At 55.0% G+C, this 14,417-nt stretch overlaps 1 protein-coding gene across 1 annotated transcript; it reads right to left on the bottom strand.

Moving 5' to 3' along the window:
- Window positions 1-2,587: 2,587 nt before the first annotated feature.
- Window positions 2,588-11,327, bottom strand: LOC311512567 (SLAM family member 9-like). Its single transcript, XM_084613842.1, has 6 exons — window positions 11,256-11,327; window positions 10,535-10,719; window positions 8,080-8,406; window positions 6,831-7,094; window positions 3,581-3,847; window positions 2,588-3,056 (listed from the first exon to the last, which is right to left on the bottom strand). Exons 2-6 carry the CDS (start codon window positions 10,593-10,595, stop codon window positions 2,959-2,961), a joined length of 1,017 nt encoding a protein of 338 aa, XP_084469968.1. The 5' UTR covers window positions 10,596-10,719; window positions 11,256-11,327; the 3' UTR covers window positions 2,588-2,958.
- Between the last annotated feature and the right edge of the window lie 3,090 nt (window positions 11,328-14,417).

The raw sequence follows: 14,417 nt of genomic DNA, 5'->3' as shown, positions 1-14,417 counted from the left end.
GATGAGAAAAGTCGTGTTCATTCCGCTTAAGGAATTCGGAAGAGAGTTAAAGCTATTGATGGTTGCCCTCACAGACCCCTTGAGTTTGGGGATGGCTCTTTGCCAAGGCAATGGAAACCATGCGGATGAAGAACTGGGCTCTGGGGAGCGGGGTTTCAATTCCCAGCTCTTCCATAGGTTCCTTGAGCAAGATACGGAATCTGTTTGTGCCTCAGTTTCCCATTCTGTGTCTTTCCATTCTGTGTCCGCCCTGGTGGGTTGGACTGCACGCTCCTCGAGGAGTCTGTCCAAGCTGTGAATTGAGCCCTGGCTTGGGGTTTTAGCCGAAAGGCCCCCGGAAGAGTTAGGAGCAGCAGCAGCAGCTTGGTTAAGTGCCTGATCAGTGGTCTTTGCGGGCGGGGCTGGGACTGTCAGACGAAGGGCCTGAGAGCGGGACAGTCGTCCGCTATAGCGCTGGCAGGCAGCTGAGACTGAATTTCATCCTAGTTCAGTGGCGATGGAAGGTACCTTGCTGGTTGAGTGAATTACTGGGGGCAGATAGTGCCCAGGGTGGCATCGGAAAAAGCCGATTTGTTGACCCCAAAATGGTTCCTGGGGACGTATCAGGTTCAACAACCTTTTGACGGGAACCTATCAGGCTCTGACAGAACTGTCTGGTCTCCTACCAGGCTACTGGGGGCCCCCAGGCTTCCAGGATCTACGGCTCCAGGGCCACCCTGCCATGTGGACTGCCCCAGGGGCAGAAGGCCTCTAAATACTCCCCCTGTGTCTCCCCCTGCCACTGTTACAGTCCAGGGCCCTCAGTCATTTCTCCCACGCTAGCATTGTTAGAATAGTGCACAGGTGTAAATGACGCCAGGGGCAGGGCTGCGGAGAATCAGGCCCCATGGATTTGGTGATTTGCCTGGGTTGTCTTTTTCCAGATCTCTACTGTAAGTGAGGCCAAGACACCAAACAATTAGCCGGTGTCTGTAACACAGCCAGGAAGTAGGCAGGTGGGAGCTGTGGCATTGCTAAAGCTGCGGCACGAATTTCATCTCGAGGGCAGTTTTCGACCTTTCTTTTTATGCCGCATTGTAAAAGTGGCCGAACGCCCAAAGCTTCCCCAGAAATGAACATTGCTGCTGAATTTGAATTTCCCCTGCTGGTTGGGTGCAGACAGGATTCAGAAGCACAGACTAGAAGCCCTTCCCAAAGCCCCCTGCGTAACATTTTCAGCAGAGCATCCTTTTGAACCCCTTTTGCAAAAACCCACCAACCAGCCCGTTACAACCGCTGGTTAGAACAAGAGCCGCCTGACCCCTCTTCTCTGAACACCCTCCAGTTCATCCATATCCCAGTGCCCAGAATTGAACAGAAGTTCCCACAGCAGAGTAAACCAGGACAGGTCTGTTTACAGCAGCCTGATGGGGTGCGCTACTGATTCGGCCCAGCTGAGGAGGAACTCCCTGGGGTTTCAGGCTGGGGAGGCAAGGGTTAATGGAGAGAGCTGCCAATCAGCCTCCGGCAGCCCTGGCCTGGGGCAGCTGTAGGGGGGAGGAAGGTGGCTGGGGGTGGATCAGTAGCCTGGCTGGCACCTCGCACGCAGGGCAGGTGCTTCGCAGACAGTCTCTCAGTCTGGACTGGTCTGTTTTCCAGCAACTCTCAGATTCAGTCTCCCCCTGGATGGGTGAGGAGCCAGGAAATGGCTTTGTGCTGGCTGTGGTCTGGGGGCCGTGGGGAGGGGAGGAGAGCTGGGAACGCCCCACAGCAGAGCAGGCCTGAATTCCGGTCCGGGTGCCCACTTCCTCGCAGACCCCTGCCCATGCTGTGGCAGTAGGGCAGAGAAGGGACCCAGGGCAGGGAGGGACCTCAATAAACAAATACATGTTCGGGACCCAGCCGCTCTGGGCCCCGGGAGCTCCGACTCCAAAGAGCCCGGAGGGGGCAGGGATGCCACGCCCAACTCGTCTGGCCTGGCCAGGTGCAGTGCAAAGCCCGGTGCCCCCAGGCCTCCGCAACCCCCTTCCTGCCCAAGGCCAGGCACTGAAGGGCCAGGCATGCAGACCGGGACCGCAGAGCGGGAGGCAACAAGCTGCCCCTGGGGGGTGGGGGTTCCTGGCCGGGCAGGGGACGGGCGAGTGCTCATCTCCCAGGCTGTGCTGGGCCAGCCGGGATTCCTTTCCCCTCCGTGCGCCCCACTGTCTGAGCTGTGCCCAGGCAACTGTGTGGGGCCATGCTGGGCTCGCCCCACAAGGACTGCGAGAGACGCACGCAGCAGCTGCTGTCCAGTGCCACCTTCCTTCCCATCAGGCTTTCCCTCGGCAGCAGGAGGAGAGAAGCTACCCGATGCACCAGCCCTTCCTGCCTCGGCCACGATGCCCACCGTTCACTGCTTCTCGCAGCCCCAGCCTGGCTAGGACAGGTCCCCCCGGCAGCGGTGATTCCACAGTGACACACCTCATTGCCCGGGCATAACCCCTCCTAAGCTTCAGCCGAAACATTCCCTTCCCCCTTGCCACCCCACACCAGCATTCCTCAGAAAACCCCACAAGGAGGGTGATGCCACGAGCAGGCGTAAGCCAGAGATACAGAGATCATTATACCGTGGAGTCAAATGGTAGAGACTTTATTTATGAGATGGGGGGTTAACCTGTGGAACTCACTGCTACCCGGTATCCACAGTATTAAAATACAGCCAATCCTAGATATTTATGTGAATAACGAGATCCACAATTCCACCATTGGCTCAGAGAGTTGACGGCCCCATTGCCGGACCCAGTGTTTCTGCTTCGCTCCTGACTCAGTGACATTAACCCTTCGGAAGCTGCAAGTGAGTGTGTCATCTCCCCCCCCCCGCCCCCTTTCCATCCCTTGGCCTGGCAGGCTGGGGAACGCCTGGGGCCGGTGGAATTGGCAGTTGCAGTGGAAGCTCCTCTGGTCTTGGTCCCATCTCCGCTCCCTGCCGGGGAGGCCGTGCTACGCGATGGCCCCGGCGCTCAGGGCTCCCAGCGCCAGCAGCAGGATGATGAGGCAGTAGGACGGCGATGAGGCCAGGGACTGGTCTGGCGGGGTAGCTAAACAAGAGCGAAGGGGTCAGTTCCTGTCGGGGGCGACTGGCGATGCCGGGGCGTTGCTGCATGGTTGGGGCAGGGGCTGGGATACCCAGGGACCCTCCCCCCCCCATTCCATATGGGGCAAGAGGAGATTGGGCAAACAGGGCTGGGTCTGGGCAGGGCCATGCCGGCCTCGGTTCCAGCATCTCCTCTGGGGAATCGGAGTCAGTTCTGCCCAGGACCCCCCCGTCCGTGGAGCTCGGCGCCTGAGGACTCTGACACGGAGCAGAATGAGGAGAGTGGGAAGTGATAGGGCTCAGACCTGCCCCTTGGTCCCCCCAAGTCTGAGCCCCTTGCTCTGCCGGCTCCCTGTGAGTAGCTCACCAAGTGTCTGCAACGCTGCGGGATGTGGCCGCCCTCCCCGGGCCCTGCCCCGCTGATGTTCCAGACCCTTCCCCTGAGCTTCCCCCCTGGTAGGGACCTTCTTAGAGCAAAGACCAGCTCTCCCTGTCCCCACGCCGGGCAGCGCTTTCCCAGGGGGTTACCTGCACACAGGTCCTTTGGGGAGACCATTCTGGAGCTGTTACTTGCGGGGTGCCGGGCCGTGCAGGCAACGGCCGGGAGAGCCTCGAAAGGTCTCAGAGAGACGAGCAGAATGGGTCCGGTGGATACGACCGCGCCGCTGGCCTTCCGAGTCCAGCTGTAGGCCACGCGTCCCCCTCTCTCCCCGGCCACGCAGCGCAGGGTGTAGTTACAGGTTCCATTGGCACAAGTCACCGCGTCACAGACGATCGTTGTTGCTGGCACTTGCTCTGCGGGGTGGGGGAGGGAGAAATGGGATAAAATCCCTGGCACAACTCCCTAGCGGCTGCCTGGAACCGCTGGAGGAAGCGGACCGCGGGGGGGTGGGGGGGGGAGCACCTGCCCATAGATGGCTGGTCAAATAGTGTCAAAAATAATGTAAAAGCATCAATTTATCCGAACAGTAACGTCGGTAACAAGATACGGTTGTGGTCGCCAGCCCGCTTAGCCTCAGCTCTTTAATCGCCAAAAAAAAAAAAAAAAAGTTACTGACCAGGGTGGCGGGTGGACCCCCGCTTCAGGGAGGCTAGCCCCACAGCCCCGCCTCTTCCGCCCAAGCACACCCCCCCTGCTGCCAGAGCCCCGAGCCTGCCCCCACTGCGGCTGGAGGAGCCCCAGGCCACCCCAACCCCTGCCCGCCGGCTGGAGCTCAGCCCCCGCTGGCTTCAGGGGAGATGGGGAGTGAAGGCAGGCTCTCAGAGCGGAGCATGGGTGGGGCCGGGGCCTGGGTTAGGGGAGGCTTAGCCTGCCCTGGCCTTCGATACCCACACTTAAGCTAGGTGGGCAGCTAGCCAGCTCTTCGAGCAGCTCACTTTGCATTCTCTTACTATTTTTTTTTTATCTGCTTCACGTAGATCCTAGCCATCATCCCAGTCAGCGAATTCGTCAGTCTGTCCGTCTTCCTCTTCGCTGGAAGAGCATTGAGTCAGTTCTTCACCTGCCATTTTCTTCTCTGATTTCACACGGCGACACAGCAGGGGAGACTTTCTGTCTCTTTCTGGATTTTCAGTACATGATCCCCAAACCGGCCAACTGAGCCATTTAAAGTGTTACAGGCATTTCTGCCGCTGTAACGAGATTGCAAGGCGGACGCTGCTTTGATTTAAGTGCGGGGATTGCACTCCGCACGGTTTTACGGCTGGCCGGGCTGCCGCTTACGCCATAACTTGCTACCTCCATCCGAACGGTCTGTTCGCTGGTTTAGCCTTTAAAATTCGCATGAGATGCTCTGAGGTCACAAGCAGAAATGGAATCACCATCGCAGACGTCTTGGAAGCGTGGATCTAGAAGGTAGACAGCAGGGTGTGGGTCTCACGCGGTTCACACCACTCATGGCTGCGGCGCCTCCTTGTGGCTCACCGGGGGATTGGCTCACCGCTGGGGCGCCTCCTTGTGGCTCACCGGGGGATTGGCTCACCGCTGGTTTGCTGCACTGCCGCTTGCGGTTTCTTGCCTCCCTTGCCCCAATTGCGCACTTGGCGGCTTCTCTCATGCTCCGCGAGCTCCAGCACTTCCTCTTTGTGGCTTGGCCCTCTGGCCAGCTGGCTGCAGTTTCCTCCCTTTGCGGGGGTCAGAGTCTCGCTAAATAAACTGCCTCGGGAAGTCTTCAAAATCCACTGCCCTGCCCCTGTTACCCTCCCCTTGAGCGGCGGTGTAGGGTGAACACCCTGTCAGTGCGGGAATGATCCCTTAGTTTTTCCGTGGTGTTGTCCCTTTCCTTCCACTCTTGTGAGTGGACTATGTTCACTGCTCTCATGAGGATGTGTCTGAACGTTCAGGAACCCGTTCTGGGCATCAGACGATGCAAAAGTGTCATTTCCCGCATTCTGAATGGACGGAATGCCGGGTTCAAGCAGTGAACTGAATGTTGAGTTTCACATTTGAAAGACATGAGGAATGTCACGGTGGGCTGTCCACACCTGGCCACCCCTTGCCCGACAGCTGCGGAGCGACGAGCCTTCCTGCACATTGGAGGATCTCTGAGACGGTTGGTAGAAGAGGCCCAGCAAGTACCATGAGACGTTCTCGGCATGGCTCTGCTAACGATGCTGGAGAAAGGTTGCTGGGTCTTGTTTGGTTTTGAAAACCAGGACGACGCTCTTCCCTTTTGACCCATGGGGAGAGAAAACGGTCAGATCTTCAGCTTCCCCGGCAAGAAGTGGCCTTGTCCGGGCAGCACGGCCGGACTCCCGATGGCGGGAGTGCTCGTGTGTCAACAAAGCCCACGCAGCCTCCATATGAGCCGCGGTGTTGGTCCCAAGCCCAGACCGTTCCCTGGACCCGGTTCGTTGGTGATATTTTTTTTTTAAGAGGTCTGCAATCTCCTGGCCTGGTGAGCAATGGACCAGAGAGTGGGGCAATGCTCAGCTGCACACGGGAATGAGTAAAGCACCGGCTGTGGAGTCGTCACCGTGACGTCATGCCACTATTGCTCCATCCGTCTGATGCTGGAGACACATGAAGGGCTTGCGCAAGAAGAACCCCGAGGGCTGGGGTCACAAAGGAACGTAGGGACACTGAGAGCCGCCACGCCTAACTCGGAGGGGTCTGGGACACCACTGAGATTCACAAGCCTGAGTCTGGCGCCCCGGCGTCCCGTGCAACCAGTGGGGACCGATAGGTACAAAGGGATTCATGCTGGGCAGGGAGCCCTCCCCCTCTCATGGCCTTTGCCGCCTGTCTCTGCTGGGGACTCTCAGCTGGGAACCCTCTCTTGGGCGTGGGCTGCCGAGGCCTCCCCTTGTACTGTGTAGCCCCGTGGTGAGGGCCCTCCCCCGGGTGGGAGAAGGGGTTTCAACAGGGAGCTGCCACCTCACGAGTGAGCGATATAACTGCTGGGCTCTGGGATAGCCTGATGGGGGGCGGGGGGCTCTTTGGATCTCTGATTAATGAGTGGCTGGAGCAGGGGATCGGATCCTGGGGCTCCTTGCTGGTTCTCTTTGCGGCCCCATGACTCTGCACTGGCCCAGCCACAGGGACGCTCCAGCCCCTTCCCTTGATATCTCCCCGGGGGGACGGAGGGGCAGCAGCTTTCTCAGAGTGGGAGGTGGGGCAGGGGATTGCTGGGGTGACAGGGCCCCTTTAAGTGCAAAAAAGTGTTGGAGACCAGAGCGGTTTCATTGAAATAATCGTGGGGTCAGGGCAGAGGCAGGGACCCGATGCCAGCTCTCTCCAGGAGAGCCCCGGGCAGCGTTTCCCTGCGGAGGGCATTACCTGCGCAGAAGTCCTTTGGGGAGATGGTCCTGGAGCTGTTCCCGTCGGGGAGACGGGCCGTGCAGGTGACGTCCTTGTGGGCAGCCTGGTGCCGCTGAGGGATGTGCACGGTGGAGTCCGTGGACAGAACGCTGCTGGGTGCGTTACTCCAGGTGTAGGTCACGTTCTCCCTTCCGTCCCTGACGGCGCAGCACAGGGTGTAGCTACAGGAGTCCTCCTCACAGGCCACTGAGTCACAGGTGATGGTGGGTGGCAGTTGTCCCTCTGTGTGGGGAGAGAGAAACATGGAACAGGCTGAAATCCCTGCAGCAACTTACTAGCCACTGCCTGGATCTGCTGGGGGAGCAGCACGCAAGGAGCCCTCTGCATCTTTGCAGCGCTCTTGGGGCAGGGGCAGGGGGACATGAAGGTAATGGGACAGCTGGGAGGGGGCGGACGAAGGAGGGATCATTTGGGGGGCCCAGCTTGGGGATCGGTTGGGGGTTGGAGCTGGTTGAGATTTTCCAATGAACATCTTTTCCATCTGAAAATTTGGTTTTGTCAAAACTGCCATTTTCGGCGGGGGAAAAGTTGATGCCAAGAAAAATGAACACCTGCTTCGGAAACCTGAACAAGCAAAACCCCAACCGTTGCATTCGAACGGTCTTTCCCCTCCACCCTTTGGAGTCCGCCCTCAGGGGCAAAGTCGCTGTGGAAACCGATCAGTATTTCGACACCTAGTGTTTCAGAGGGAGTGAAAATGTTGAAATGTTTAATTTTCTGTTTGGGGTCTTTTGAAACTTTTCATGCCACTATTTTATTCTCATTTTTTTTAATTTCTACTTCACATCCCGATCAGGGGCAAAAGCAGATGTCGAAATGGCCCTGTGCAATGGAAACGTTGTTCCTGACTAACTCTCTTGGGGTGACCAGCACTGGAGTTGTGGGATGGGGAAAGCAGACCAGGAAGTGGAGCCCTGGGTTGGGTGGGGGAAACCTCGATTCCAAGAGGAATTTGGGTTTCGGATGGGCCAGGACCATGTGGGGCAGTGACCAGAATGGGGGAAGGAAGCTGCAGCAGAGCACAAGTGGGAAAGGGCTTCAGAAGATGGAGGAGCAGGGAGACAGGGCTGGCGAGCAGTGGAAGAGACAAGCGCAAGGCGGAGGACGAGAAGAAGCAGCCACACTAAGATGTTTGCAAGCAGCTGTGAGTTTCCTGAGCAAAGCGGGTTCCAGGCTCCATCAGGGTTCCCCCTGCCCCAGCACTTACTGGACACGCGCAGCGTGAATTCCCTGTAGGCGAATTGCTCTTTGTCTGTGCTGAATTCCACGGTGTAGCTGCCCATGTCCTCCATCCTCAGGTTGGTGATCTGAAGCGAGTAGCTCTCATCATGGAATCGCAGGCGTCCCTTGTAGGATAGGTCAAACACCAGGACATGGGGAGGTTTCCCTGCGGTGACGGTGGCTAGACTGCTTGTGTTTACTGCCCAGGCCCCGTGTTTAAATTTCTGTGCTGCTGGGATCCTCAGGGGGAAAGTGACCGATCCTCCCAGAATCCCGGTCAGCTCCGACTCGTCCGCGGCTGCTCTGGAGTACTCTGGTGCACAGGAGGGAAGAAAAGGGAATAGACGGACCATGGACACACCAGGCCAGTTCCCTCCATGGCCTCTGTGCGTGCTCCACAGGAACCAGGGGGAGTCACAGATTACAGGAGTGGGAGGGGGGAAAATGGTTTCCCCTGGATCTGGGCTCAAACCCCAGAGATTGCAGATCTGGACGTCAAACGTCCCATGGCCAGGCAGCCTTCCCACCTGGGGTGTTGGTTTGGATATTACAGAGCGAGGGGCCATTTGTGAGGTTGAGAGCCGGATCTGGCTTTGGAACACATCCGCTCTTGGGGGACAGAGATCTGGTAGCAGTAGGGGGGTCTAACCCTTGCATGGGGTGCAGCCTCTAGATAAAAGACCCTCAAAAGGGACAAAACCCCTCACTGTACTAGAGTGGGATACAGCTTTTCCAGGGGTTTTATCCGCATAGCCAAGGGAAGCTGGTGATCCTATTACAGCCCATTGAACGGCTGAACGAATCGGTCTGTCTCTCTCCATTCCCACCCATCTCTCTCCCCCCATAGGTGCTGGCGAATGGTGGGTCGTGCCATAACCAGCATAGCAGAGGGAATAGCTGCTGCCACAGAAATAGTCTTGCCAGCATCTCCACCTCACAAATTATCTTCCAGATGCTTTAGCAGCCGGGCTCTGCTGGAGCCAGGGGGGAACCTCGAAGCCCTTAGGACAGCAGGTCTCCTGGGAGAGGCAAGTTCCACCCCTTTGCAGGGCTGGTAGCTGCCTCTCAGGCCAGAAGTAGCCAACGTGACATTTCTGTTGGTATTTCTACATCCCCACTAGCGGTTCGGGGCTGGGAAGCAGACGAGCAAGGAAATGTAGGTCGAGATCCTGGGCCTGATTCTCCACCGCTCTGCATCTTGCGTAACCACTTCCCCCAGGGCAAAGCCAGGGTGAAATGCTCCTGGTGCGATCCAGGAGCATTTCACACACGGGTCCGCGGAGGATCAGGCCTGACCGGGGGGTCCTGGAAAAGTCATCTTGGTGTGAATGAGATGGATCAACCCAAAGGGTCAGGTTGGTCCCACCCGCCCCGTGGCTCACGCTGGGCCGGGCCCAGCTGTTGTGCAGGTGCAAGGAGGGGCCGTTTCATCTCGGCCTCATGACTGTCCTTCAGGAATCGCCCCCCCACACACTCCCAAGCCCCTCTCCTCTCCTGAGCTGGGCTCTCGTTTGCTCCCTCTGCAGGGGCCTGTGGAGTTTGGTGGCCCTGCTACGGCTCTGTGTGCAGGTCATGCTCAGTGTGATTGGCCCACGGCAGGCCCTGGGCAGGGGGTGGGGAGCAGGGAGTGGGAAGCACGAATCCGTGCAGACCCCCCCCCCCCCGAGCAGCCACCAGGAGCTGCCAGGGAAGCAGTAATAACCCTGCCCCTGCCCACCGCCCTGCTACCCCTAGGGACAGGGGCTCAGGGCATCCCCTGCTGCACCGTGGCCACCTCGCAGGAGTCCCCCCTCCCTCCCTCCCTCCTCTCAGCCTCCAGACCCACAACCTGACCCCTCCTTCTCCCTCCCCCAAGTCCTCCCGTCTCCCATCCCCAGGTCCCTCCTGGCAATGCTCTATGCTTTGCCCTGCCATTATGCAGGACATCCCTCCCAGCATCGTCCCTCTGCTGCGGGGAGATGGTCCCCCAAGAGCACAGGAGTGCTCTCGGGCCTGCCCAGACCCTTCCCTTGGCCACCCCAGGATCTTCAGGGTCTGTGTAGCTTCCCACAGGTCTTGCCCCCAGCTGCTAGAGAGGAGGGGACCCTGCAGGGTGAGGTGAGCTGGGAGTGCAGGTCTATTCCAGCCCCGGGTTCTACCTCTGTTCAGCTCTGCTGATGCCCCTCAATCCTGACATGCAGCCCCCCCATTCCAGCGCTGGACTCCCCTTCCCTCCTTCAGCTTTGCTGATAACCCTCAATCCTGACGTTCAGCCCCCCCCCCCCCCCCCCGGTTATTCCAGCCCTGGCCGAGGAGCTATTTGCAGGGCTGCAATAACTCTACGTGGAAAAGAAGGCAAATGGATTGAATCAAACCCTAGACTCCCAGTTGCCCCAGGTGTGGGGTTTGTGGGTAACCCATGTGTCACCATTTCCTGCACCCAATTCAGACAGATCACTCACCGCCAGGCTGCAAGAGCAGAAGCAGCAAAAGAAAAGAAGGTCGAAGAAGAGCCCCTTCCATCCTGACAGCGTGGGGCAGTGGGTGTCGGAGAGCCTCACCAAATCGAGCCGGAGCCTGGAGTGGTTCGGATGGGAACGTGTGGCTGGCAGGGCGATCCTGGCTACCCTCTGTGGCTGAGGATGGACTGCAAAGAAATGAATTGCCCTGTGGTTCTGCAATTTCTCCACCGGGAGATCGGATATGGCAAGACCACACCCCACTGGCAGTGATGTGACTCAACTCTTGCGGTGAGTCACCCAATGAGCTCAAAGCAGCCGAGTTCCCTAACCCCACAGGGTGTGTCACGCTGAGCGCGGGGCTCCACTCAGCTGGGCTCAAGCCCAGGGGGCTGGGTTGGGGAAGGGTCCTCTAATTGCTCAGGGCTGAAAGGGACGGCGGGTGGGACTGAAACGGACATGGTTCCTGTGATATTGGATGGTTCTGTCTATTGCATTGGAGAGCCTGCCAGAAACTGTTTAGTAAGCACATGGTAAAAAAATATAAGGGCAGGTTAAGAAATAAACATTTAAACTATAAATACAAGGCTAGGTTAAGAAAAGAGCATTTAAAAAGAGTTAAGTTAAAAGAGAGAACAGGGCAAGAAAACTGAAAAGAAAGCCCCTTTGCAAAGGGCAAAGATAGACAGCATGTGGTTGAGGCAGAGAGAGAGAGAGATCTTACCCTTCCAAGTGTTTCTGTGGAAAGAGGCAACTTCCCAGGTTCACAGCCCCTCAGGCTTGTTATCACCGCCTTTGGGTTGGCCCAATCAGATCTTGTTCTACAGCAGTGTCATACAATTCATTTTCCGGAACCAATCCTATAGTCCCAAGGTTTTTAAACAAGACCCACCCCCCCTCCCTTTAACAGCATTAATCTTATCTAAAAAAAAAAAAAGACCCCAAGCATTTTTCCCCACCATGTAGCCCTTTTACAGAGGGACTTTAATAAAAGTTAAAACCATAAGCCCTTAGTAACAAACAATTTTAAAAATTTCCCCCCTATGTTTTAGACTAACATTGGTTATTTTTTAATAAGGATAATTTGAAGCTGCAGCAAAACCCCTGTTAGCAAAAACAGCATCTGTGAGCCAGTGGATCAGAGATAAGAAGGCTGCTTCTTCCCCAAACTTTTTAACAAATGCAAGTAAAAGTTATATTAAGTCTTGTAAAGAGATAAACACTTTAAAAGACAAACCTATATTGTCAAGGTTCCTTCCCCACTCTGAACTCTAGGGTACAGATGTGGGGACCTGCATGAAAACCCCCTAAGCTTATTTTTACCAGCTTAAGTTAAAACTTCCCCAAGGTACAAAGTATTTTTCCTTTTGCCCTTGGACTTTATTGCTGCCACCACCAAGCGTCTAGCAAATATATAACAGGGAAAGAGTCCGCTTGGAAATGTCTTTCCCCCCAAAATCCTCCCCAAACCTTACACCCCCTTTCCTGGGGAAGGCTTGATAAAAATCCTCACCAATTTGCATAGGTGAACACAGACCCAAACCCTTGGATCTTAAGAACAATGAAAAAGCAATCAGGTTCTTACAAGAAAAATTTTAATAGAAGAAAAGGTAAAAAGAATCACCTCTGTAAAATCAGGATGGCAAATACCTTACAGGGTAATCAGATTCAAAACATAGAGAATCCCTCTAGGCAAAACCTTAAGTTACAAAAAGACACAAAAACAGGAATATCCATTCCATTCAGCACAGCTTATTTTATCAGCCATTTAAACAAAACAGAATCTAATGCATCTCTAGCTAGATTACTTCCTAAGTTCTAAGACTCCATCCTTTTCTGTTCCCGGCAAAAGTATCACACAGACAGAGAGAACCTTTGTTTCTCTCCCTCTCCAGCTTTGAAAGTATCTTGTCTCCTTATTGGTCATTTTGGTCAGGTGCCAGCGAGGTTATCTTAGCTTCTTAACCCTTTACAGGTGAAAGGGTTTTTCCTCTGGCCAGGAGGGATTTTAAAGGTGTTTACCCTTCTCTTTATATTTATGACACGCCCCGCAAATCACAGATAGGGTGAAACGCTGGCTGTGATTTCTTCCTGGAGCTCTAGGAGAAAACAGAGTTAATAAGACACATGCACCTCTAAATATACTACCAAGTACATAAAGACTAACAATATTTTCCACATCTCAAGGATGATTTTAACCAGTTGATTCTGGGAAACTTTCATGGGAGAGTGCATCAGCCACTTTGTTAGAAACTCCTGAGATGTGTTGGATGTCGAAATCAAAATCTTGGAGAGCTAAACTCCACCGAATAAGTTTTTTGTTATTTCCTGTGACGGTATGAAGCCACTATAGCGCAACATGGTCGGTTTGCAGGTGGAAACGCCGTCCCCAAACATATGGGCGTAGCTTTTCCAGAGCGTAGACAATGGCGTAACATTCTTTTTCACTGACTGACCAGTTGCTTTCCCTCTCAGACAGCTTCTTGCTGAGAAACACTACAGGGTGGAATTCTTGATCCGGTTCTTCCTGCATTAAAACTGCTCCCACACCACGCTCGGACGCATCTGTGGTTACTAGGAACGGTTTGTCAAAGTCTGGGGCCCTTAGCACAGGGTCAGACAGGAGTGTCGCTTTAAGCTGGTTAAAAGCCTTCTGACGCTTTTCTGTCCACTGAACAGCATTTGGCTGTTTCTTTTTGGTTAGGTCTGTCAGTGGGGCGGCGATTTGGCTGTATTGAGTTACAAATTGCCTGTAATATCCGGCCAAGCCTAAGAAGGATTGGACCTGTTTCTTTGACTTTGGGACAGACCGCTTTTGGATAGCATCCACTTTGGCATGTAGGGGGTTGATTGTTCCTTGACCCACCTGGTGTCCAAGGTAAGTCACTCTGTTTAGGCCTATTTGACCCTTCTTAACCTTAACAGTTAGTCCTGTCTCCCTTATCTGCTCAAAGACTTTTTGTAGATGTTCAAGGTGTTCTGCCCAGGAATCCAAAAATATGGCCACATCGTCAAGGTAGGCGACTGCATATTCTCCTAATCCCACTAGGAGACCATCTACAAGTCTTTGGAAGATGGCAGGTGCATTCTGCAGCCCGAAAGGGAGCACATTAAATTCATACAGCCTGACATGGGTGGTGAAGGCTGACCTTTCCTTGGCGGATTCATCTAGCGGTACCTGCCAGTACCCCTTGGTTAAGTCCAAGGTAGAGATGAACTGGGCCCGTCCCAGTTTCTTTAATCGTTCATCTGTGCGTGGCATTGGATAGTTGTCTGGGCAAGTTACAGCATTTAGCTTACGGTAGTCCACGCAAAAACGTATCTCCCCATCTGGTTTGGGAACTAGAACCAGTGGAGATGCCCATGCGCTGCCAGAAGGGCGGATTACACCCATCTGTAACATATCCTGGATCTCCCGTTCTATAGCAGTTTTAGCTTGAGGAGACACCCGGTATGGTTGGACTTTAGTTGGGTGAGCATTACCTGTGTCAATGGAGTGGTATGCCTGTTCAGTCAGTCTTGGGGTGGCTGAGAACGTTGGTGCGTAGCTAGTGCACAGCTCCTGGATCTGCTGTCACTGCATACACCCAAGGGTCATGGAGAGGTTCACCTCTTCCACACCACCAGCACTTTTCCCTTCATAGTAGACACCTTCAGGCCACTCAGTGTCGTCTCCTCCCTGGGCTGTAAACTGACAAACCTTTAATTCTCTGGAATAAAAGGGCTTTAGAGAATTAATATGGTACACCTTAGGCTTTCGGTTGGAGGTGGGGAATGCTAGGAGATAATTAACAGCTCCCAGGCACTCCTGGACTGTGAATGGCCCTTCCTACAACGCTTCCATTTTATGGGCCTGGAGCGCCTTTAAGACCATGACCTGGTCCCC

Source organism: Lepidochelys olivacea, assembly GCF_965140295.1.
Source record: "Lepidochelys olivacea isolate rLepOli2 genome assembly, chromosome: 24".
Lineage (NCBI taxonomy): Eukaryota > Metazoa > Chordata > Testudines > Cheloniidae > Lepidochelys > Lepidochelys olivacea.
Note: the sequence above shows the minus strand (reverse complement) of the source record. Positions and strands in the feature narration are given on the sequence as shown.